The 27,071-nt window shown below is 42.9% G+C and overlaps 2 protein-coding genes across 5 annotated transcripts; both read right to left on the reverse strand.

Annotated features, from left to right (window-relative positions):
• Positions 1-217: 217 nt before the first annotated feature.
• On the reverse strand, positions 218-22,549 carry wipf1b (WAS/WASL interacting protein family, member 1b). Of its 4 annotated transcripts, XM_076104129.1 has the most exons (10): positions 22,415-22,545; positions 16,346-16,453; positions 6,746-6,842; positions 6,368-6,497; positions 6,111-6,272; positions 5,333-6,011; positions 4,169-4,269; positions 3,759-3,989; positions 2,681-2,794; positions 218-2,341 (listed from the first exon to the last, which is right to left on the reverse strand). In XM_076104129.1, the coding sequence occupies exons 3-10, from the start codon at positions 6,797-6,799 to the stop codon at positions 2,289-2,291; spliced, it is 1,524 nt and encodes a 507-aa protein (XP_075960244.1). In that variant the 5' UTR covers positions 6,800-6,842; positions 16,346-16,453; positions 22,415-22,545; the 3' UTR covers positions 218-2,288. The 4 variants fall into 4 exon arrangements, with proteins under 4 accessions (XP_075960244.1, XP_075960245.1, XP_075960246.1 ...); XM_076104130.1 differs by lacking the exon at positions 16,346-16,453 and having other exon boundaries at positions 22,415-22,549; XM_076104131.1 differs by lacking the exon at positions 22,415-22,545 and having other exon boundaries at positions 3,759-3,962; positions 16,346-16,584.
• Positions 22,550-24,080: 1,531 nt separating this feature from the next.
• ciao2b (cytosolic iron-sulfur assembly component 2B) lies at positions 24,081-26,436 on the reverse strand. Its single transcript, XM_076104192.1, has 5 exons — positions 26,215-26,436; positions 25,407-25,484; positions 24,903-25,028; positions 24,722-24,767; positions 24,081-24,637 (listed from the first exon to the last, which is right to left on the reverse strand). The coding sequence occupies exons 1-5, from the start codon at positions 26,341-26,343 to the stop codon at positions 24,534-24,536; spliced, it is 483 nt and encodes a 160-aa protein (XP_075960307.1). The 5' UTR covers positions 26,344-26,436; the 3' UTR covers positions 24,081-24,533.
• Positions 26,437-27,071: the final 635 nt, after the last annotated feature.

Raw genomic sequence — 27,071 nt, forward strand, 5'->3', positions numbered from 1 at the left:
TTCTACATCAGATAAGCTAAATCATATTATGATATAACATAATAGCCGACATCCTATATATCATGACACACGGTTCCTTCTTGACTTTATTGCACAAACATGTAAATGATGCATATTGTTTCTATGATAATACATAATAAATCGCTTCATCCGCTTGTTTGTGATGAAATGACTGTAAGCATCTGTGTAGCCCAATAAATGCACATGTCACTGCAGGTAAAGCACATTAAGCATCTTAAAGCATTTTTATTTATTGATGTAAATATGTTTACTTCCATATGATTGTCTTTAAGAAAACGTTTCTTTGACCGACACATGATAATAACACATCAGGCATACAAAAGGCCATTCAAAGCCGTGCTGGGAAGCAAAAAAAAACATAATACTGCACAGAAAGATAACTTAAAATAACACAGTCCTTCCATACCTCCTGATTAAATCATACAGATACATACACAGGTCCTTCATGGTAAGTCAACGCAGCTTTAAGCGAAACAGCAACAATTAACAATCACGTCCATCCCACAAAAACATCTCAATCATAAACATCAAATGTCCCGTCACATTTAACAGTCAAATGAAAAGTACCGATCAGTGGCTCCAACAGAAACACACGGATGTAGATGCACACGTACTGTGAAGGCACAATGTGGCTTTGGCAAATTAAAAACACAACCGTGTGTCACCTGATGCGGTTATGTAGCGGTGGCAAGAGGTTGTGGCCATTTTTCAGTTTGGTTGCGTGTCTGTCTGTGTGTCGACACTTTGCTATACTGAGTATTCTACATATTGTGGCTGTATTGCTTCATTTTACATCAGCAGAGGTGATCCAATCCAGCTGAACAAACACAAACACAAACACACACACACATAATTTAAGGCACAAAAGGCTTATTCCCTTAATTCTTTGAAGCAGCCTGAATATACAATCCTGAATAGAAAAAATAGGCACGATGGGAAACAGCAGAAACAAAAAAAGACAAACTTGTCAAAACACTTGAGCAAGCCGAGTGGTTGCATTATAAGCCCTGCAGAGGAACTGGCACTTGACAATATTATTGCCATAACATGTTGATTTATCTTTACCGAACGCTGTCTGGGGAAAGTCACACATGCTACATGCCCAATGCTGGTGTGTTTGTCAAGTCAGAGTTTGTATTATTGTATAAAAGGTGAAGCTGGTTGGTAAAATATAATATCTAGCAAGCAAAATATGGAATAAATCAACCACAGTAAGCAAAAGGGTGAACAAGTTAGTTGATGGAAGTCAAAGTGGATTAAGGTTCATGAAAATACTGTCTCACAGCAACCAGGTCAATAAAGTATTGTCCAGCAACAGCATGGTTGTAAAACACTTTTTTTTCAAAGTGCCTAAAAGGACGTCCAACTGTGTTGTTTCTTTCTATCTGAACACAGTGTACCGGAGTATGAACAGGCTTTGGTCTGTGCTGCTACAGAGGCACGTGATGTAAAATCCACATTCTTTTTTATTTTTACTTGGTCAACCATACTTCAGGTCCATCTCACTCGTTGCAGTCCACAGATGAAACCACATGCCGCGGGTAAAAAGCACATCGGGCCTCATGCAAGAACATCTTTGTGTTGTTATCTTGACTTTCTCGTACTGTGTAAACATGATGAATGCCACCTGTGCGTAGACGAACATGCATTCATGAGTACTGTAAATGGACATAAGTAACGCCCCAACAACACCATATATGGCCACGTGTTCTGCCCAATATGTCTTGTTTCCATAAAGAAAAGTCTAGAATGTTTAACAGTGTCAGCAGCAGGAAACGTCTCACTAAAGCAAGGCCATGGATGACTGCAACGGGAGTGGGTCAAATAATTTAAGATGTTGATATTGATATACAATAGCCTCAATTTTAATGAATGGTGATATTGTCATGCTTTATGAATATATTTAGAATTATATTAGCCAATAATTCAAACAGAATAATGTCCTGTGTGGTTTTCACACTCAAAATTGCTTAAAAGTTAAGAAACATACAACTCATTAGTGAAAAACGTAGACTTAAATAACAGCAGATGAGTCCTACGACGGGTCTGGAGCTCTCGTGAGATATATTCGTACCTAAGAGGAAATTCAAATTGGTGAAGAAGTTCTCCTAAATCACTCGTACGAGCCACTTGAGAACGGATCTGTTCGTAGGCGTTGTTCTTGCATGAGGCCCAATGAGCGCAACAGACAGAGAGAGAAAGTGAAAGAGCCAGGGAGGGAAAGAGAGAAAGTAGTCCCAGGGGCTGTGTTTGCTGCCTCCTCTTCTTCACCTGGGTATAGGAGGAAGAGGGGGAGCTCCTCTCTCCTTTTTACCAGAACCTGGAAAGAAGCAAAGACACGGAGGAGATGTAATTATCTTCCACCAGGTGGCACTGTTTCACAGACCAGCCGGCCAGTAGCTGTAGAAACTTCAGAAAGACTGCATGATAGATAACATGATCGGGCTCTCTTTCTTAGCTCCTAAATTTTGGAGATAAAAGTTTTGTGTTTGTTCTTGGTGGTCTTGGTCTAGGGTTAGGGTAAGGGTTTAGGATTAGGCTGGTAGCAGTTAGGATAAGTCTCCAGGAAATTAATGTACTATAAGTCAATGTGATGTCCCCAAAACTTATGAAAACACGACTGTGTGTGTGTGTGTGTGTGTGTGTGTCGGACACTGACCTCTGCCGTCAGTCTTGCCGATCTTGCTGGGGTAGGTCTTCTGGAAGGGCACGTAGGGCTCAGGAGGAGGAAGGTCCGACACCGGATGGAATGTGAAGCGACACTCCCACTCGTCTGTTTTTAAAAAGAGATGGAGGTCAGTGGGTCCTTCTCCATCACACCGACAAAACCGATACACTATTCTTCTGATTTGACACAAAAACAACAACAAAGATAAATAACATAAATAAAGGTCAATAGGTTACTCTGGTAACAGGAGTGAACCGGTGCAGAGAAACTTGAGGAGAACTCGGGGGAAGAAAGTAAATTGCGTTGGGAAATGTTTCTGATAATATCAATTTGGCACAAAAATAAAAATTTTACATCAGTTCCGAATCCAAATGACAAAGGCTCTCGCATTTACTGACAGTCCAATGCATCTATGAATTCAAAAAATGTATGTGTAGTATGTGTAAGCTATATCTTATTCCAAAATACATTTAGAAAAACAAGAACAACATTTTTAAAGTCCATTCTGTTACAACTTGTACTACTGAATTAACAGATTTCAGTCAGTAATTTATAGGTTTGATACCCAGCACCTCAAAGAGTATTTGTGTCTAAAATCTGTTTAAAAGCACTACACTACTCATGAAATATGATTAAAACCTGTCAGATCTTTCTGGAGAGGGACATTTAGGAGCGTCGCCTCTTTCATCCACAGCCTTCCTAATCAAACTTTGGTTCAATGGGATAAAAACAACACAAACGTGGGCCAGTGGGTTCCTCTGCCACAGTTGAACACATCTGAACTCATGTGGTAAAAACAACACTGAGGGCAACGGATTTCTATTGTAGAAACTGGGAGAAAAAGACTCTGCAAGGCATAGAGTTTATTATCTGCCTCTAAAGTTACCTCTAGCAAACATGGATTTATAAATGACATCTGTGCTTTTGCTCCATTCTCCTGCTCCATCTTACTGGTGAAATACAGTATTATTTTCTGTTCTTTTGTGCCACACTTTATATTGCGTACTCTCTCCATTCCCCACAAGTTCTTGTATGAATACTCACAGAAACCTTGAGGGATTTTACTCACCCTGTATCTGGTTGTGGTGAGTGTTCTGGAAGCCGTTACCCATGGGTGGTGGAGGAGGAGGAGGGGCCCCTCCGATCCCCGGCCGGTCCGGAGGGAGGGGTGGTCTACCGCCAGCAGGTCCCCCGCGAGGGAGCTCCGGGCCTGGCCGACCAATAGGAGACGGAGCGGGTGATGACCTCACATTGCCCCCACCCACGCCACGACCTGAGGGAGGAAGGGGAGGAAGAGGCCCTTCGGAGGAAGAAATCAAAATTGACATGTAAGCTGACGAAAAGTGATCCTGCATTCCCCTCCAATATTTACAGCTCGTCTTTTTCATATGGTTTGTATACAGCAGTAACCCACTGTTCAATCAATCAATCAATCAATCAATCAATCAATCAATCAATCAAGGAATCAAGGCTGTTCACCGGGGCGTGTGGACGACTGGTTCCTTCCAAGAGACGGCGGTCTCTCGTTGGGTGGAGGAGGGAGAGATCCCATCCGACCATGTGGTGGAGGCGGACCATGGCTGGCAAGGAGGAACAGAATATTACACCAAACAATTTGTATGGTAAGAAAACGAGCAGCTGACCTTTTTTACTCCACCATTCTTTACAATAAATCAATATGTATTTTTAAGGGGGGGGGGGGGGGTATTTAAGGGGGAGACAGCAGGTCAACCTTGCTTCTAAATGCCACAAAGAAGTGGTGAACATCTGAAAGCTGGAGAACTGAAGATGAATTTGAGATGCAGCTCAGCAGTGTGCTGAAGGTTTAGTGTATAAGGGTTTAGAGCATTATGATGGAAGTGTATGAAGTCCATTCCCATGACCTATTACATAGCTCTCATAAGATGTGGCAGCAGTTTTTGGTTTGATACCATTTGTCACACAGCCCTTTTTTCCCCCAGTCGAGATTTAAATGATCAAAACTCCCTCCAAAATATCACATTCAGACACCAAGACCTTGAGGAACGCCATAGAAAAAGTCATGCTGTGATTTAGTATCAAAGACTTTGGAGATTTCTTCAAGAATTGCATTTTACAAACCCCAGCATGCAGAGATATCCAAATACACCATGACATGCACTAATCTGCATGGGATTAGTTTACAGTGAGCATGTCTGTGAAAGGGGAGACTTGCGGTACCCATAGATCCCATTTTCATTCAAATATATTGCAATGAGAGGTCATGGGACCCCTGTGAATATGGCCATTGCAGTTTTTCCCTCGCCAAAATGTAGCCAAACTTTAGAGCGTTATTTAGCCTCCTTCCAGCTAAGCTAGCATGACATGGTTGGTTCCAATAGATTCACTCTTAGCGCTAAAACTGAGCCCACTAAAGCCTCTGAAAGACAGTAAGGTCGGCCGAGGACGCCGGCGGCATCAAGAAGTGAGAACCATGGTGCCTTTGCTTTAGAAATGTTACTACAGCTCTGAAGAACAAACTAAAATAAAATGTGCCTTCCTCTGCCACATGTTAATAGAGATAAGGCTGTGAATGTAAAGCCAGATGGAGCTGAAATGCAACGCATCCATTAACTATTAATAAATATGGATTAATGGCAGAAACAGATAGAAGTTCACCAGTACCTGTTGAGTGACAGGTTCCTTTGGGGCAGACGAGGGGTGCTGTGGTCGTCCCCTCCAGCCGGGGTGGGCGGGAGAGAAGGGGGGCCCGGTCGGCCCGGCGGGAGAGGGGGCGCACCCCCACCGACTGAGGGACGAGACGCGGGGGAGGAGGAAGAGACCGAGGAGGAAGGCTTGGAGTTGACGGAGGGAGGAGGAGGGGGCACATCGCGGGGCATAGATGGGCGATGACCACCCACAGGTGGAGGTGGGGGTCGGTCGTCTGGAAGTGGAGGCCTCCCTCCAGGAGTAGGCGGTAAGGAAGGTCTGCTGCTGTTTGAGGGAGGAGGAGGAGGTGCAGAGAATCCTCCGTGCCTCCCTGGTGGAAGACTAGGAGGTGGAGGTCCAGAAGACGGGCTGGGCCTGGGTCCTCCAGGGAGTGACGGAGGAAGCCCGACACGAGGCTGGAAGCCCTGGTTGGGTCGAGGTGTGCTGGGTACAGGAGGAGGCGGGCCTCCTGGAGTGTCTTGTCTGGATGAGAAATTCGGCCGGCCCTTGGGAAGATCAGGGACGTTGCTACGCCCACCAGCAGGGGCTCCTGGGAGTTTAGGTGGCCCAGTTGAGCCTCCACCCCCACCGAAGGGGGTGGGACCACAAGAGCGACCTCCTGGGGGGAGCACGGGTCCTCGGCTGGGTCCTGAGTCTGGAGGGGAGACAAAATGTCAGAGGTGTTTCTGTGTTGTTCATTATTATTATTATCATCCAGAGTCAATCACATCCAGTCACATCACGTTTTTTTTACCATTTTTACCACTGTTTCCTGCAGACCTCAGTTTTGGCATCCCTCCTGCAAAGAGGCCTCCTAAACCAGCAGGAGCCCCTCCACTAAAACCTCCACCACCACCACCACCACCACCACCACCTCCTCCTCCTCCTCCTCCTCCTCCGCCGCCTCCTTTAGGTTCTAAGGAGATAAACAAAAGATATTAAATGATTTGTTGCACACACACCCCCCCACACACACACACACACACACACACACACACACACACGACTTACTGTCCAGTAAAGGTCCACTGCGGTCAACGGTAACAGTTTTCTTTAATTTGGAGCCTTTACTGATGTCAGTAAGCAGAGCGGACCTTCCATGCAGCTCTGAGCGGTTGAGATTTGGCTTCTCTGTGTTGGCCTGAAACACAAACACATACAGGGACTGTGTGTTAAATCAATTTACATCTGTATAGGGGGATGACAGAGTGTCTTGGTAAAACTGAATTAAAAAGACAACAGGCAGCGAGCGGAGAACACTCAGACCAAACAGGAGAATATATATTATATGAGTTATTATACAAGTTATCCACAAGATGTCTCTGCTGAGCAGGGTCAGGAGGACAGCTGCTGATCTAACTGGGCAGAGAGACGGACAGAATGACTTACAGAAGCAAAGGTGGGAGGAGGGCATGGGGGTGGTGGGGGAGGAGGGGGTGGCATCTTCCTTTCTCCACTTCACTGTGTGTTCACTGGACGCTGCACCCTGGAGGAAACATCAAACACAACCTTTATGAAACAGTCTCAGATTAAGACTGATATGATAAGACCTCCATCAGTAATGAGACCATCAGAGAGAAGATGGTCTGTTTCTATAGAGTTATTCTTAATGCTCGTCATCGGAGCCACCGGGTCGGATTCTGGTGAAACCAGATGAACTCATGCAGGTTCACCAGAAACTCCTTCAGCTCAGACTCCAGCAGAGACCGGTCCACCGTGGACAGACCCAGATCCTCCAGCAGAGACCGGTCCACCGCGGACAGACCCAGATCCAGCTTTACTGCAGCCTTGGAACTGCAGTCGGAGGTCCGGAGGGAGGAGGAGAGCTCAGCTCCCGGCAGCAGTGTCTCCTCCTCCTCCTTCTCCTCCAGGAGCAGAGCTTCTCCTCTCTGCTCCTCTGGTTCCCACTGGGACTAAGACCGACACCACGCTGCTGGAGACCCAGGACATATTGCTGGACCCGTCAGACCCTGCTGCAGAATGAGAGGTTTCTAAAGGGACTCTGGTACTCAGAAACACTACCACTTTAGTCCACAGGGACCGCCAGAATCAACACAAAATGAATGTTCCCTGTAGTAACTATATATAAAATAGAACAAACTGGAGACTGGGATCCTTGAAACAGTTCCAGGGTGTCCCCACAAACTAAAGGTTTACTGTTATCTTTCCATCTACAGTACACGTACACACACACACGTACACGTACACACACACACACACACACACACCAAAAAGCTTCTCAAACAAAACCTCGTGGTTCTCATGCTATTTAGTGTGAAACTGTATTTAGTCAATGTCCCTAAATATGAGCGGTAAAGCCTTCAAAGGTTGCTAGAAACATTTTATTGTGTTGAAGCGACTGAGAAAACCATGAACCTCTCTGTGTAAACAAAGTCAATACAATTTGTCCACAGGAAGTAGTGGTCACAATAGTTCATTTCACTTCCTTAAACGTGTCTCAGTGACATGTTTCAGAATTGCTTGGCTGAATATAGATGTTTTGTTCTTTCTAGATTGACGGGATCTCAGCCCATCACACTCTGCTATGGTGGTGGCCGCTTGCTCACAACACCTCAGCTCCACTCAGGTTTCATCCTGTTCAACAAATCAGAACTTTCTAGCTCCTGTAAGAGCCAAGATGGCGTCAAGTGGTGAGGCGTTCAAAACAACCCTTGAGAAAATGTATAGGAGAGTGTCAAGAGATGGTATGCCCCTTTTCCTCTGTTGGAATTGTGGCTTGATTTTGTGGTTCTGAAATTGATCATTTGTGTGCATCAATGGTCGGTCGTTGATAAAAATAGGCAGAGCATTCTTCAATTTCGATCATTTTTCAAGGAGGTATTCCGGGGAATAAATTTGAATCAATTTTAAATTCCTGCAACTATTGCAGAGTGTGTTCACGATAAAGTGACTTCCTGGAGGGACTGACGGTACAGATACAGTAGACATAGCCTGAACAGAAATGATTAAAATGCTTAGAATATGTGATGAACAGCAATGTAATCACTCCAACCAGCTGGTAATGAGCTCACAGGCAACGACACACTTACAATAAATGTTTCATCTGACAGGAACTTGCAAGTTACCTATAAAAACCACACTGTATATGTACAGTTCAGGACAGATACCCTTTTATTACCAACTATCACACAATGCATTGGTGTAATGTGCAGAGCAGGAAAGATGATGCGTTGCTGTTCTGTGTCAATGCCCAGAAACACAAACTACATATATCAGCCCCCAAAAAAAGAATCTATTTACAAGTTGAACAGTCAGCTGAACTCCATTACTGACATGAGAAGTGTCAGATATAGCACTTCCCCATCCGAACTGCACAGCCTGGTACACACAAAACACAAGAATAAAGCGTAGATATTTAGGTACTTCTCTATCACCCATTTTAGTAAAACTTTTCTTTTTTGCATGCATAAATGATGTTTAGGCCAAATTCGTTTCGTGATATTTGTGATCAACCTAACGATCGTCATTCTCTAGTTGGAAAGGACATGAGCATCAACAACAGGCTCATTAAATCAGTTCTACAACATCAACTTAAAAGGTACTACAGGGAAAAAACATTGCGTGTTGATTCTGGCGGTCCCTGTGGACTAAAGCAGTAGTGTTTCTGAGCGCCAGACTTCCTTTAGAAAACCCCTCATTCTACTGCAGCAGGGTCTGACAGTCTGACCCGCAGAGACCGACTGCAGGTCGCAGTGTCTGGTGAGCACTGCGTGCCGAAAATCGTTTGGTCTAATTTTGCTAGGATAGAAATAGCCGATCTTCTTGCTGGTAGTCTTGTTTACTTCTGAGGTCATATAGAGGCATCAGTATTGTACTGAAATGGTTTCTTAACCAGTTAAAAGTTCCTTGTAGTGACAAGAACCAGCTGCACTAGGATCCTAAAGGTTAGGTCAGGTTAAACGCCATGAAACATATATGAAGCACATTACACACATTTAAATTCACAGCGAAATCTGCTCGTTTCCCCTCACACAGCTCTCACTTCATATTAAGTCACACACACACACACACACACACACACACACACACACGATGCTCTAGGGGCCTCCTACTTCCTGTATGCTGCTGACAAACAGGAAGTCACCACGCGGCTCCAGCACCGCAGCCATCCGGCTGCCAGGATGATGATACCTCTACATCTAAGCTCTGCATCATTTTGACGTTCTCATCCACCCTGTCTCTTTCTTTCTCTCAACCGTGCATCGCACCATCGTTCTCCCTCACACTGCATTTGTTTAGCACCACTCTCTCTCTCTCTTCCTTCCTCCTTATACTCGCTCTATTCATCTATTGCATCACTCCCCGTCAGCCGTCTTTTCTCTGCCAGCTTCACCCACTGAACTTTTGTTATCATCTAATCTCAATTGTTCCTGCGTGGTTTGTCACCTTCGACGTCTCAAACCGAAAACTGACGTTGAGATTTTGTCTTTTTCCGTGTGTCCCTGTCTTGTCTTTCTCTGCACCTCTTCTGCTGAACTCCGAAGTGTACGCTGCATCAAAACAACAGAAAGACGGAACAGAAGTTCTTGCATGATCACCAACGAGTGAGATGTTGACTCAGGCCTGAACTTCCAAATCCAACGCGGTTCTTTACATTTCTGAAAAACCCCAACTGGACATGAGCGGTGAAACCTTTGTACTCAAACTACCTAAAGTATGATACTAAAAACTAATTTACTAAAAGTTTAGAAAGAATTAGAACGAGGAACATGAAAATTTAAGAGCGGTGCCCCAAGTCAAATGATTACATTGAAAATATAACCACATAGGAACTGAAGTTAGTTCGAATACTTGTAGAAAAACAGGGCTAACTATTGTAAAATACCATTTTCTTGCAAATAGTTCAACCAACATGCAAATTCATAGAGATATTCATCGTCCCCAGAGGATGAATCCTAATGCTGGTGGTGATCCCCTGACTTCATCTCTTTATCAAAGATGGTAAACATTAGCATGTTAGCATTCTTATTTCCAGCATGTCATCATATATATACATATACGTATATGCATGCATGCATGCATACATGCATGCATACATGCATACATGCATACATGCATGCATACATGCATACATGCATACATACATAGTACATACATATATATAAACCGCCTCTGTGATGCCGTTTTGATGACAATATAAACACACTAAGCTAACTCTAATACAGAATGTCCTACATAATAATAATAATAATAATTCATGGCCCAGTTCAATAAGGTCTTATGGCAGATAAGCAGTTTACATTTATCCTTAATAAGTCAATAATTTCCCAATATGGTCCATGATGGAAGGAAGCCACAGGAAATAAGCTTTAACACTGAGTGAGGGCCGATAACCAGGACAGCATGCACAGAAGGCCTCGGTGTTAGAGCTTAAACATGCTTCACTTTTCATGGAGGCAGGCAATGTGTATTAACATTGCATATTGTAATCAATCAAACATATGCATACTGTTCAGGATGTAAGGTTGCATTTCTATTGATTGTTTAACGTTTGAGGGTAGAATTTCTCAGGAAACATGTCAGAGCTTTATGCGGCGCAGGCATCGATAGAAACCATTTGTATACTAATATTAAATTCCAGAAAGTCCGACAGTCATGATTTTCTAGGAGGGAGCAGAGATACACTTAACATATTTTAAATTAAATGCATCACAAGTCAACAGAGCCTCAGGTTTGTTTACTTAGTGTGACCAACAGCCCAAAGCATTCAATTTATGACGCAAAGCAGAGAAAAGTCTGCAATTATTTGCATTTGTGAACCAGCAAATATAACTGAAGTAATGAGAATCACTACGATACAATCCAACAATAACTGAAGTCATATTTCAGTTAAAGATAAATGAATCAACCTTGGTTCGGTGAGGTTTTTTGGCAAAAGGAAAACTTTAGCAGAACAGGAAAACGTCACTCACAACAGAAACGTCTGCACAACGGCTGGCTGCTGAAGCCGCGCTGGCAGATTTAAAGATTTAAAGCCACGTGCACATGTGCACGTTTCCACTGTGCTGACAACTGCAGATGTTTCTGTTTGACCTCCTCCACGACTGAACCCTCTGTGGCAGGGAAATGTACCTCCACCACTTTGTGCCGACGGTACTTACTTGTATTTAAAGTCACGGTGGCTTTCACAGATTTGCTCTAATGTAGCACATCGACTTGTTTCCTGCAGCAGTGATGAAATGACAGTGAAACCACTGCAGACCAGCAGAAGGGGTGACTGTAACGGAAAACCCCGGCTTGGTTTCAAGTGGCTGACAGTTGTCATTTTTACACTTCACAATAGTGCACTGTTCTTAAAAATACACCGATGACTAGAAGCTGCAAACTGAGTCTATTTATGAAGCGACTGTCAGTTGGTGCAAGATGTGCTGATGAGACGGAAGCAGCTCGCAGTGAATGCAGAAAAAACATCAACTTCCGCCGAAGGAAACTGGCCTGCATGTTGAAATGTAATACGCACTACACAACTTCTCTCCTTCTCTGTCTCGAGCACACACATTCAGCCTAATATTAGCTTAGCATGCACAATGCCTCCTTTGATGGACAGAGAGAAAAAACAGAGGGGGAGAAAAGGGTGATGATCCTTTGAAGTGACACCGTTAAGACACACACACACACACACACACACACACACACACACACACACTGAATGATGCTCACATATGTTTCAGTTTACAAACGGCCATAAAAAGGCGTCTTCATCCTGCTACTGAGCCTCCTCTTGCTCCTCCACCTCATTATGCTCTGTTCACACTGAGAGCGACAAAACGTCTAAACGTGGCCGGCTATATTGACGCCGAGTCGCCGTTTCAGTGTTGCTGAAGCACTCGTTTACATATTTAGGTCGTTAAGTAGCACTGAGAACCGGCTAACAGCGGTTTTAAAAAGATGAAACCGGGTGAAACAAAAACATACGATTGGTCGACGCTTCGCCGCCTGATTGGAGCGCTGTGAAAAGTTGAGACCAGCTCAGCTTCGGTTTGCAGCGCGTCACGACCCTCTGAAGCACGACATGCAAGTGTGAGCCGTCAGTTTGTAGTTCCATCACTTGTAGCCTGTTGTTGTGTCGCTTATAGTGTGAACATAACATTAGAGTTACTGCACACACACACACACACACACACACAATTTTGTTTTTAGAACTAAACAGAGATGCAGACACGTGTTGTGGTTGTCACAGGGGTGATGGTGGTGGGTGGTAGAGGGTGTATCATTAAGTGGAAACCTCCCATCGCTTTTGACTCAACTCCACCCGAGCACTCTAACGGCTCAATATTTAACGTTAATGTTACAGAAACCACAAGACAAATCAAACACACCTCGTGTAATGCATTAATTAACAACATTCAAATGAGATACATTAATGTCTTTCTCTTCTGGAGATCATCAAGAAACAGTCCATAGTGTTAAAAAGTTACAAATCTGAGTCGACTGTGAACATGAGGTTTGGGAAAAGGACATTTTTAGACATTTTGAATGAAGCCCAGGGTCGTAATAAATGTGTCGGCTGTGCAGGAACAGTGCTGAGTGGCTAAGCTAACATCCTGTGGTGTGTTCACATTCGCTCGCTCGCACACACACACACACACACACACACACACACACACACACACACACACACACACACACTGAATGATGCTCACATATGTTTCAGTTTACAAACGGCCATAAAAAGGCGTCTTCATCCTGCTACTGAGCCTCCTCTTGCTCCTCCACCTCATTATGCTCTGTTCACACTGAGAGCGACAAAACGTCTAAACGTGGCCGGCTATATTGACGCCGAGTCGCCGTTTCAGTGTTGCTGAAGCACTCGTTTACATATTTAGGTCGTTAAGTAGCACTGAGAACCGGCTAACAGCGGTTTTAAAAAGATGAAACCGGGTGAAACAAAAACATACGATTGGTCGACGCTTCGCCGCCTGATTGGAGCGCTGTGAAAAGTTGAGACCAGCTCAGCTTCGGTTTGCAGCGCGTCACGACCCTCTGAAGCACGACATGCAAGTGTGAGCCGTCAGTTTGTAGTTCCATCACTTGTAGCCTGTTGTTGTGTCGCTTATAGTGTGAACATAACATTAGAGTTACTGCACACACACACACACACACACACACAATTTTGTTTTTAGAACTAAACAGAGATGCAGACACGTGTTGTGGTTGTCACAGGGGTGATGGTGGTGGGTGGTAGAGGGTGTATCATTAAGTGGAAACCTCCCATCGCTTTTGACTCAACTCCACCCGAGCACTCTAACGGCTCAATATTTAACGTTAATGTTACAGAAACCACAAGACAAATCAAACACACCTCGTGTAATGCATTAATTAACAACATTCAAATGAGATACATTAATGTCTTTCTCTTCTGGAGATCATCAAGAAACAGTCCATAGTGTTAAAAAGTTACAAATCTGAGTCGACTGTGAACATGAGGTTTGGGAAAAGGACATTTTTAGACATTTTGAATGAAGCCCAGGGTCGTAATAAATGTGTCGGCTGTGCAGGAACAGTGCTGAGTGGCTAAGCTAACATCCTGTGGTGTGTTCACATTCGCTCGCTCGCACACACACACACACACACACACACACACACACACACACACACACACACACACACACACACACACACACACACACACACACACACACACACACACACACACACACACACACACACACACACACACACACACACACACACACACACACACACACACACACACACACACACAGGTAACAGATGTGGCTCTATTGCTGTTGTTTTAGACTTTGACTCAGCAGGTTAATTCTACCTCTTGAACATTCTTCAAATAAAGAAATTAATGCTGAAACAGATGAGTGTCTTCTGTAGGAAAGTCCTCGTGTATTTGTCTTACTAACAAGGATTGTGTGTGTGTGTGTTTCCTCTCTTAATATATGTGCTGTGTAACCAGATGTGACCCGAGTATGTTTAAATATGGACAAAGTATTTCTTTGTTTTTATTGGATTTGTTGATATTTCTCTATTAATTTTGTATTTCATGTTGTCATTATTTTTTGTTGTATTTTTCTAAGTTTAGTTTGTTTTCTCGGTTGAGAGGAGGTCGGTTGTATAACCCTGTGGCCTCTGGACCTCTCCTGACATATTTCTTATTTTGTCATCATCTGGATGTTTTACATTCTCGTGTGTGTGCAAACAAACTCTGCTCAAAAGGTGAATTATTTCCTAAAACCTGTTTTGTGTGATTTACCTGGTGGAAGGGAAAGAGTTTCACTCTCACATTCTGGAATTCTGATCATTTACAATAAAATGAGCAGCTACCACTGAGGCCCATTCGATTTCATGCTCATGTTGCATGTTTCATCCTTCTATCTATCTCAGGTGACGAGCCAGGAAGGCTAAATAAATACCAACAAAGCCCTCCATACATCTATACACTATACACTGTGACGAATCAAATCAATTTCAAACATGGCAATGAAACACTATACATGCCGACATTACATCTATCAGCTAATATCTCTGATGAATAGAGATGTTGGGTCACAACATACCTTCATATCAACATACCATTAAAGACCCTTTAGTCTGTGCATCTGCTCTTATTGCTGAACTACCAGCTTTAGAGCTATCGCCTAAAGCTGGGGTTCATGGGAAAAGCAGCAAGAGTATACGCTCAAACCAGCACAGTTCTGCAAACTATTTGCCAATGAAGGTAGCTTGCAGCATTAGCTGCAAAAAGTCGTAATATTTAACAGCGAGAAAGTCGGTTAGTCGTCAACACTGACAGCCCGTCCCCCTTCAGGCCTCCTTCCAAAGCCTCCCCCCAAAATGATCATTATGAACGTAAACAACCAACATGACAACTGCTAGTACTGCACGGGCAGCACACACGCAGGTAAACAGGTACACAGGTACACAGGTAAGCAGGTAAACAGGTAAGCAGGTACGCAGGTACACAGGTACGCAGGTACACAGGTACACAGGTAAGCAGGTACACAGGTACACAGGTACACAGGTACACAGGTACGCAGGTAAGCAGGTACACAGGTACACAGGTACACAGGTAAGCAGGTAAACAGGTACGCAGGTACACAGGTAAGCAGGTACGCAGGTACACAGGTACACAGGTAAGCAGGTACGCAGGTACACAGGTAAGCAGGTACGCAGGTACGCAGGTACGCAGGTACACAGGTACACAGGTACGCAGGTACACAGGTACGCAGGTACACAGGTACACAGGTACACAGGTACGCAGGTACGCAGGTACGCAGGTACGCAGGTACACAGGTACACAGGTACACAGGTACACAGGTACACAGGTACACAGGTACACAGGTAAACAGGTACACAGGTAAACAGGTAAACAGGTACACAGGTAAGCAGGTACACAGGTAAACAGGTACACAGGTAAGCAGGTAGCCGTCCAGTCATTATATTTGGGCCGAGTTAAATGATTGGACAGGCTTATTAAAGTCCTGCGACTATTTTGTCAAAAAAAAAAAAAATCTTTATCAATTGCTGTCGAGACAAAAATATAAGAAAAAATTGTTTTGATAGAAGATTACCAACTCTGACTTTAAGGACTGATGACGTCACGTTGCCATAATCACTTTCCCTAGACGTTTATGAACAAGGAAAGCCTGCTCAGTAGTAGCTCTGAGTAATGAGCACATGCTCAACATCTACCTTCTCATGGGGGTTAGCATTTCGAAATACTACGTGCATCTTTTGATGGAAAAATGACGATTAATCGATCATGGAAAAAGCTGCAGATTGATCTTCTGTCAATCAACCAAATGATTTATCACCGAATCGTTTCAGCCTCACACACAGGAAACTAACTCTCTTTGCATTAAACAAGACTGGGCTGGAGTCCTCTGATCGAACGCAGCACTACATATCAGAAGTCCTTCTAACACATCACTTCATCACACCTGAGAACATGGTGAACACCTCTCAGTGGTCAAAAGAAAAGGAAATATCACTACTTACTCAATCTGTGTCCATAGAAGAATCAGCAGTATGTTCAGAAGACAGTAGAAGAAGCACCTTAGTTCATTCCTCATACAAATACAGAACGTGAAGAGCAGCCACATACAACTGGAAACAGAGAAAAGCAGAAGATTAGCAGCGTCTAAAAATCTGTTTTTTAAAAACAATCATCGTGCACCGAGTAGAACTTCTTGATTCCTCTTCCTCTAAACTGACATCTCACATTCTGAGAAGTCCCACTTCAACTTACACAAACCTTATATACAGCACACACACACACACACACACTTCCTCTTTTTCAGTTCCCCACCTGGGGGAGGGAGGGGAGGGGGGGGGGGGGGGGGGGGAGGGGGGACTGAAACAAGGTTTTATAAACTGTGGAAATACTAATCCACCACATTCAGAGTGCATTAATCCACCGAGAAATTTTTACATCTGTTCTATTTTATCAGACAGACTTTTCTAAATTAGAATCAAATGCAGCAACTGGTTGCAAACTTCTATTTTTATGCATTATTATACATAATAATTAACCTTCATTTAAAAGGAACTACATGTCCGGTGCATGTTTGCGTCTCCATCATCCATTTTTAATTGAATCACACCAGATAGTTTTCTGTATATTTTGACATTTAATCACCATGTCAGATAAATGAGTGTATTTGTCGTATTAAATGGATCGTCTACTTAAAGACAGCGATGTCTGAGATCACCGTTGATGGTCGATTACACGCCGTACTTCCTCTGTGAACTTGGGAGGAGGAAAGAAAAGGAGAGCCCTCAATGAGCAGAGGAGTGACTGTTCACTCATTTGTGTTTCAGCAGGAGAAACAGTGGTCAGTTCAAAACATGCACGACAACAAAGAAGAAGTAAAAGATGAGGAGGGACAACTGAGGACACAAGATGGGCAGGAAATGAGGAGAGATTAGAGGGAATTCAGACAGAATCACAGAAGCAAATGAGCGTATGCTGCTGCTTCCGTTCTGTTTCATGCACTTCTCAATAAATTCCATTGATTCCGATTCAATTCACCTTCCGAAAGTGGATTATCCTCAAAATGCATCCTGAAATATATTCATAAAGGCCTTCATACATCACTTGACGAAGAAAAACAAAAACCTCAAAAGGACAGCCATCCCCTATTGTTAGAAAATGAAGAACAGCTTCTATTTGACTGACAGTGAAGTGATCCCAGCCCCCTGAAGCTGCTGGACGAAAGGGTTAGCATAGCTCCACAGCAGCCACTTCCTGTGCTCTCAGTGTCACACTTCCTGCCTCGCAGCGCACAGTCAGCGGCGGCCTGCCAGCCCCACCGTCGGCCGCGCTTCAATACTCTCTCTTGTCTCCTCTTTCCAGCCAACTGGAGCTGCTTCTTAATAAAGAGGCACCTTGGCTTCCTCCCCTCGACTCGGCTGGTTTTCCTTTCCAGGCTCCAGTGAGGAGGAGGAGGGGGGGGGGGGGGGGGTGTCGGAGCAGAGACTTCAGTTAAACATACAAAAAAGGCCAGTGTTCAGCACAGGGGCCATTGCAGTAGGCTACTACATCACAGGAAATAAATAAAGCGCACACTGTTAAATCAGCTCTTAGCCGTGACGTAAAACAAAAGTGCAACAGGAACTTTGTGGGTCTCCATATATTAAGCTAATGTTTACAGGCGGAACTGATACTGGTGAAATGATGAGAATGAAACAAACATAACTCCCCCGAAAAAGGTTTACGAAAATAACTAAAGTTTGTTCCTGGATTGTTTTCCAAATCACTCATCACCAAAAAGAGATTTTTTTTTTTGCATTTTGATGCATTGGCAAAATTGTTCTTTTTTCCAAATACATAAATAAATATTGAGTTTGAATTTGAACAAGACAGCCCAATTGTCAAACCTTTAGATATTGTTCTTACCCTGTTTGATTCTGTTGGCTGGACAAATAGCGGAAACACCTTAAATGACCATACATGCAGTTATTAGTGTCTTCAGCGTCTGGGACTATTTTCTCCTTTTTGCTGAAATGCAGTTCTTTTTTGGTGCGATGCCTGAGATGCCCTTACCACGTTACACCACGCTGCTGTTACATTCATGAATCAGCAATTCCGGCTGCAATCACACTAAATGAATCAATGAGTCAGCTTTAAAGGAACAGTGCGATATTTTGTGAAATCTCTTCCGTCACTTTCTGGCAGAGAGTTAGATGAGAAGATGGAGATAACTCATAATGTCACACTTTGGGTTTGTGTGGGATAAAAACAAACGCGATATGACGCGTTAGTTGGCTAGCTTTTCCCCCCCCCCGTTTCCTGTCTTTGTGCTAAGCTACGCTAACAGTCTGCTGGCTTGACATTCATATTTAACGGACATATCTTCTCATCTAATTCTCCACCACAAAATACAGAGATGAATTTCCCAGAATGTCAAACTATTTTCCTTAAAAAGGCACAGCGAGTACGATTTTCCAAAAAAAACAATAAATAGACGGATAATTCCTCTCAAGCATCCCTTATGACGCACTAGAAGTGTGTGTCGGCAATCTGCCTGGATTTTCTCCTTTCTATTCCTTTTGCTTTGTTCGGCACGTTTCTGGACGTCAACCTCAATAAAAACGTAGCGATCGCGTGGCAGATCGTAAGCACGCATCCAAGAGGAAGCTACGAAAATGGCGGACACGGCGCCGAAAAAACTCAAATACAGCGAGGCGAAAGGCCACGCGGACAAAGCTCGTTTCAAAAGGAAAGTGAGTCTGTGGTTGACTTTTACACGCTGGGTCTCACCACCAGCCATTTAAAGGTTACAACAAATGCTAATCATTGTGTCTTTAACAAGAGTCACACTTTGTATTTCCAGGTAAACAAAAGGTCACCGAAATGTTGAGGCATCAGTTGCAAACACTGTTCTGTGGCAAGGGTAAAAATATCAAGTATCATTGCATCTCAGGTCTGTTCATTTCTACACAGTTTTATCGAAACTACAGCCATGGTGTTGCAACAGGAGCCGAGTAGTGTCTCAATATTTTCTATATTTCCTCTTTGTCACGCATTGACATCAGCAGCACCATCCGTGCCCGTCAACAGACTCCGTGAAGTAATAATGTCATCAGGTTCAAGTGTTTATCGCTCCACATCAATAACACAGACCTAAATGACAAACAGCCCCCTTGGATTCATTGGCCTGAACAACTGGAATAAAAAGAGACCAGAGACGGGAGACGAGAAGAGAATTGATATGTCCTCGTCCCCCCCATCCTGTCATCATGTCACACAGTCACATGAACATTAGTGCAGCTCGCCTGCAGGCTCATCAGTCACTTAGGACGCTTTGTGATCACACATCACACCACACATGACTCATATACTGTGGGCCAAGCACAGCTGCCACAAAATGTCCTTCAAATGCTTCGGCTGTGTGAAAATACCAAGACACAGAGTCATTTCACTGTGGTGATATTTGAGGTTTCCTCTGGCTGTACCTGCAGCTCTTTTACCTGAGAATGCATCAGACTATATTCATTCGAGTCGTTATACTTGTATTCAAATAACAACAAAACAAATGAAATTTTGTTCATGTAGTTTCAAAAATGCATTGTTGGTAGAGGCAATAAAAATGAGCAACATCCACCTCCACTTTTATATCTTTTTGAATGTAAATCGAATACTAACAGCTTTTTTTCTGTTGCATTTGTGCTTAAATTATGGCTGTCGAAGTCTTTGACTTGTTGCACTCTTGACACATGAGGCACACGGTCATGAGTTTGTGTGTCGGATGGACGGAGAGATGCCAGGATCACATGCTTCACTCAGGAAACAGAGCCGAGCACAAGGAGGGAGCACAGTGTTGCATTATGGTTCTACTACGACCCACATGCTGTCCTCTGACTGCAAAGACACACTTAAATTCTTCCTGCGTGGTCTCTGTTTATCTCTGAATGCATCTGAAATGATGCGATGCCTCGGTAGAATTCAATTGGAGACACATTTGGATGAATGGAGGAGCGTGGAGACGTGGCTGAGATCCACCCAGCCCCTCACCTCCTAACCAACGCAGCTCTTCAGGAATGCCAAGAACTCACAAGCTGCAATGAACTAAAACTAGTTCTGTGACAGAGCACATGAATGAGAACACAACCAGAGGCAACGTGCTCACGTAACAAAAAAAAAAGGTTGAACGACGAACAAAACCTAAACCTTTTTTTATGAAACCGTCAGATAAACCGATGAGATCCAAGATGAACAGCATCTGCTCAGAGCTGCCTCTGCTGGAACCAGCGTAGTCCCAAATATAAAGTCCATACAAAGATGTCTTATTGTTCCACAATAACTCAATGAGGTCAACACACAGTGAATGTCATACGACCTACAGACTGCAGAGAAACATCAGTGATGAGGGACTTTTTGTGGCTTGGAAGTTCTCGATTTTTAGGGTTGCCAGGTTGCGAAATGAATGTGTCAAAAATAAGGACAGCAAACAGCAAAACATGCACCCCACTGTCGTCTAGGCAGAACCAAGACGGACTGGAGGTCACCTAGAGATGATGGACTCGCTGATCTTGGTGTCACTCGAGGGACCCACAATGCAACACTGCAATGCTGTGAAGGGCCAATGGATCTGTGGTGGGAATCAGCACAAAAGGTCCAGAAAACCAACATTTCAAAAGGAACAGAACGGATGAACGAGCAGCAGTGACTTGCTGGATTCATTTCTGAGGGATCTGTGAAGGACGTGACAGCAGCTGCAAAATTCCACACAGGTCTATGGAAGAAGACCCACGGTCTTATTCCTACATCTATAATGAAGATGGCTCCCCACCACTAAACAAAAGAGGTCCATCATCCTGAGAGCGTTGATGTGCACAATAAGACTGTCAATCAGATTATTCAATACTTTGGTTTCGAGCTGCAAGTAACGATTGTTTTCATTGTCCATCAATCCGTCTATTATTATCTCAGTTCATCGTTTGGCTGTTTGGTCTATAGAATGTAATGTGACGTACAGGATGTCGCTACGAGAATATTCTTATTGATCTAAAGATTCTCATTTCAACCAGACCAGCGTGCTGCATGACTGCATCTCCCTCATATACTAAGAGCTCATTCTGCTAAAGGAGAACTCTTCAAAAGAAGTAAGACGTGTGCACTTGCACAACATCCAGAAAGTCACTCCGGTGAAACAGAGGCGGCCAGAAGAGCGAACAGGCCTCTGGAGGGGAAAGCAGCTTCATTACTCTGTTGTCCGTCACATTAGTATCATGTGTTAACTCACAACTCCTCCATTCAAAGCAAGCAGTTCTCTGTAAACTAAACTGTTTACAGAAGCAGCTCGGCCTTGGAGAATGTGTGTCTATGCAGGTGCATGGAGGAGAGCGCTTGCAGCCAAATAGCTTTCTGTCAAACAGGCTGCGAACAAACACACATAACACATAAACAAACTCCCTTTCCTTCTGACTCCATGCCACCTAATGATGTGAACGAGAAGTCCAACTGAAGTCAAAAGCATGTCTGTGTGTGTGTGTGTGTGTACCCACCAGTGGTCCCCGCTCCCTACAAAGCGCTTTGAAAAGAAAAACACCAAAATATGTGAAAACACTGCAGTCTGTTCCCTCCTCTCTCTCTCTCTCTCTCTGCAGAAACACATGCCTTATGTTCATCTTGACTACATGTGACAAGCTGCAGCCTCACACGAGGCTCGTTTTATGAAAACACAGGGAGTTTTGAAAAGGAAAACGGTTCATACTAGACTCACATTGGCCATCATTTGAGGGAGGAAGAAAAGGACAAACCGTGGCTTGTTGCCAGAAACCCCTGCCAGAGCCCTGTACCAGTATGCAAGACGTTAGCAGCCGAATAAAAGCTTCTTAAGACGGCAGAGAAGACAGTTCGTCTTAATTCATCAGCCATCACTGCTGGAGCAACTCCCGAGCTGCTCTCTGCAGGATGACAACTTCTGCTTTTTTTTGTTTGGCTTGTAAACCCGAACTCGGGTCTCACGGTTTCCGCTTCACTATTACAGCTATTTTTCCACACACACACACACAAACGCAAAACTTGGACCCAAACTTAAAAATAACGTTCGCTCAACGTACCTGTGTCAGAATGAAACGCTGAGCACGGGCTAATAATCTTCCATCGACCGTCAATATGCTGCGGTTGGTGTGGAGGAGGTCTGTGCAGCCAATCCTGAAGTCTGCAGAAGAGGACTGGCAGCCAGGCGGGCAGGCCAGCTAAGCGGGCTCCACCCAGAGCCGTATGTAGGCGGGGTTGAGTAGAGACTCTTTAGCGGAACACCGTGTGAGATAATAACCTTACTTTCAGCAGTAAGCATGGGCAATATGAGGACATAAGGACCATTAATAATATAAAGCTCACTGGCAGCGTTGGTAGGCTAAGCTGACTATATATTGTTGTAAGAGACTACACATCTATTTAATTCCATGTATTATCTATTTGTTTGTCAATAGGCTACATTACATCTGGAAGAGTTTAATCCGGTTGCTGTCCTGAGCTGGCTTCCTGTTCCTCTTCACCCTCTGAGAGCATGTTTTTGGTTGACTTAACCCTGTTTATAAACGGCTCTGGATTGGGCTCATGCAGCTGTGCCGGCTGGGTCTCTTATCCAGGGTTTTAGCAGTGATGCAATGTTTCCAGATGTGGAGCTGGAGAAAAAAAAAATATACAGGCTATTAGTTGAGCCTAAGAAACAAGTATTTACCCACTACATGGCCTTAAAAGGTCTGTTTTTTTTTATTATTGTTTTATACTTTAAAGTAGAACTTATATTAGGGTTTAATTATTAATGGATTTTATGTCAGTGCCTGCCAACAATCACTCACAGAGTGGCAATAAATATCTCTCTGGGAGTCAAGATTAAAAATAGGATTACATAACCATCTTTGCAAAGTCTTGTATTCTATTTCCTACAATAAAGGCTACACAATAAATGTATGATAGTGTGTTCTAGACATTATAGACATACTATTAAAATCACATCTATTGTTGCAGAAATTTAAGTCCAAACCCTAACCCCAATAGGGGAAACATTTATTAAAGGTGACATTTTAGAGAATGACCATTCACTCTCTCCTTACACTTGTATGACTTCACGTGCCATGTTATCTGATGAATAGAGATTTGAAGCCATATTAGTTTTCCTATTTGTGCGAGATCTGAGTGAGCTCGTCTGGTTGAGTAAGAATTAAAGCACAGCTGCTCAGTGAGGTGCGAGTGGGTGGACAAGCATGTTGGACGACTCTGTCCTTCAGATCTGAGGAGGCAATCTGGCACAACGAGCCACGGCACAGAGGCTTCTCATCTTCAGCCTCCTGCACTTGATGTGCAGGAAGAGAATAAGGACGCCTCCTGCTGGATGAACACAGACATGAAAATGTTGTATTGCGTGGAGAGTTCAGGACAGTCAACGCTGCTGTTGAACTAAACCACTGGATTAAAACGATCTTGGGTGGTGATGTTTGATATTTCACAGCACCACCACCATACGGGCCTCAAGAATACACAAATAGCTGAGTCAAGTCCTCTCTGACAGGACTTACTGGACCGCATGACATTGAACTTTATATCACAAATTAAATTGGATTTCCCTGAAAACAGCTCCTGGCCTGCACACAGATGAATAAGTTCTATTTTATTTTAATATTAGAAAAATAAAATACATAAATATAAATATATGTATACATATAAATATATACATATCTTTGTATCACCTAAGAAAAGAAAAGAAAAATACCGAGAACATATCATCACTGTTTTATTTTAATTTCCATTTTTATTAAAATGTCAAAAGCATCAATATTATATACAGGTGGGGATTGTTGCCACAAAAGTCCCAATATTATTGCAAAAAATGATGAATTGCATGTGTTAGAATACAGATTTAATAACATAAAACCGGAATCACGTTGAATGACCTGACAGGCAGCTTCTTCATTTCAAATTCCCAGATGGAAGTAAAATGTAACCGCTCTGTCCAAACTATTCTGCATGAAGATTATTAACTTCTATTAATCTCTTTAGGTGCTGAGATGGTTTTGTTGCATCAGTGTCCACCAGTTGCAGCTGTTCACACCTGGATTGGTGATTGGGGGGGTAGAGAGCTTTGCCGACACATCTCAGATGTCAAAGACAAGAGTCAAACATGATTGGCTGATCGGTGGCTGATAGCAGAAGACGACAAAGCCGATTGGCCGCTCAGATGCTCCTGGTGGGGGTCAGGCACTGGTTGACCACCTCCAGCAGCGAGGAGTTCTCCAGAGCCGCTGCAACTCTCTCTTTGTCCGCCAGCTGTTTGTTCACTGCACAACATAAACACCGTGTTAGAAAAGGTGCTATGACTAGTGGATCATGCACCATGACTGCTGTCTCTGTATCATATTCACCTGCTTCCTCTGAGGCGTGAGTCCCGGGAGTGATGTGGACATCAATCTGAGAAGAAATAGAGAAACACACCGTGTTTAGACTGGAGAAGAACAAAACACTAACGCCACTAATCCCACATTATATGTTCTTTATATTAAGTAACTAAATGTGCATCCATGTTACCAACACACACACACATACTTTGAACCTGTCTGGCAGGGAGCGTAGCAGCTTGACTTTGATTGACAGACCAATGAGTGTTGCCATGCTGCAGTGGGGGATTGTAGGTGTGAACTCGATGCCCACGATGCTCTCTGCGTCACTGACCTGAGGAAAAAGGACAATCTCATAGAAACGGACTAAATAAACAACACACGGAATGAGATTTCCATTGCTTGTTATGAATGTTTGTGCAGTGGGACAGATGTTTTCAGCACCACAACAATCACAGAAGACACAGAGTAAATGTTTACATTGATGCTGAAGGCTGAACATTAGTTAACTTGAAATGTGATATTTAAAAGAACAATATGATGTAGTAAAGAGATGAATGGTGGTCAAGTTCAGGGTTGTTTTAACCTTGTCTTCACTAAATTAGAATATTGGTAAATCAATTACAGAACCCCCCCTCCCCCCCCCCTATTCACCTTGGAGTAAATAAAACCTAAACCCCCCCAAACAAAACACACGATGACAGGTTTGTACCTTGACGCGGACCTGCTCCACCACATTGAGCTCCTCCAGAGACAGAGGATGCTCCGGGTCGCTGATGGATCTGATCAGATGTAACTTTAGTTAAAGAGTTTAAGACGACACAATGAAAACAACACAACCTCTGCCTCTATGTGCTGCACACGTGATGCTGTTATTACTGTGCATTATAGGCGACATTAAAACTATTACAATGCTTTGTTTGTAAAAAGAAAGTGATGCAACTGTACCATTACTGTAAATAACCTAAAAGCACAAAGTAATTAAGAGCAAAATATAATTGAAATGAGTGAAATGTTTGTCACTCTTTTGATTGCATAGTTATATTTGTTTTAGCATTGATCCAAATATATTTGTGTATTTGTAGTAAACGTCTAAGTACTTCTTCCACCAGTTACAATACTTAAGGTAAGTTATATGTTTAATATAATATCAAATATATATTATATTTATATTATTATATTATTATTACATTTATATTATTATCATATACTGTATATATTATTATAACTATAATATATATATTATTATATCATTATTATTACATTTATATTATTATCATATACTGTATATATTATTATATTTATATTATTATCATCATTATTATAATAGTATTATATGTATATAAATAATATAAACGTATAATATTCCAGGTTATGCAACAGCTAACGTTAGTAGCTAATGTTATAAAATAAAGTTAAAAAGAAGGTTAATAACAAGCACACACGTGACCGGTGTCAGGTGTGACACCGGTCTGACGTCATGTAGCATTGCTAACGTTAGCTTAAGTTGAAAACAGGATATCGAATATTTCCCTCTCGTCGATGGGGTCATGGACGTCCTCGTCCTCCTCGTTCGATGTCAGCAGCCTGTCACCGGACCGCTGGAACACCACAGGGTTCGCGTTCTCCAGTGTGGTCCCTCCAGACATTCTGAGACGTTGACTTAGTCCACGTTAAACCTTTTCGATGTGAACCAGTTCCTCTGCACAACACACAAGTACGCTAGCGCAAGTGTTTGCTGAAACGACGGAAAGCGATAGAGTCCAAAAAGCGCGCGAGAGAGAAAGTCTTAAAGGGACAGTGCACCCATCACGTCCTTCCTCGAAATAGATGCCATGCGCAGAAGTGGAGGAAATACCTTCACTTAAGTAAAAGTACAGAGGTATTATATGCAAAATGTACTTCAAGTTTCAAAAGCAAAAGTACTCATTATACAGTATGACCCATTACATAATATTGTAGGCTAGATTTGAGCTATTACTGGATTATGATCAAAATTGCAGCTGGTAATTGTGGAGCTAAGATACATGTATGCACAGTATGTTTCATAGATACTTATATTTTATATTTAAAGGATTATTTGACTGTGTTACATTATTATCGAATATTATGTTATTTAGTTTTTATCACTAACAAATAACATGTCAGAGTATTTTAACGTTGTCAACCCAATTTAAGATATTTTGAAAACTGTAGACTAGATTACTGGTAAAATACTGCATCATATAAAAAGCACATTGTATATATTTTCATGTAATTAGTAAATATAAGTGTCAAATAAATTTTAAAAGTTAAAAGTTTCCCTCTGAAATGTAGTGTGGGAAAAGTATAAAGTTAGCAGAATTGTTAATACTAAAGTGAAGTAGAGGGTCATCCT

This window comes from Anarhichas minor, unplaced genomic scaffold (assembly GCF_050575085.1).
Source record: "Anarhichas minor isolate MPS153535 unplaced genomic scaffold, ASM5057508v1 ptg000029l, whole genome shotgun sequence".
Classification (NCBI taxonomy): Eukaryota; Metazoa; Chordata; class Actinopteri; order Perciformes; family Anarhichadidae; genus Anarhichas; species Anarhichas minor.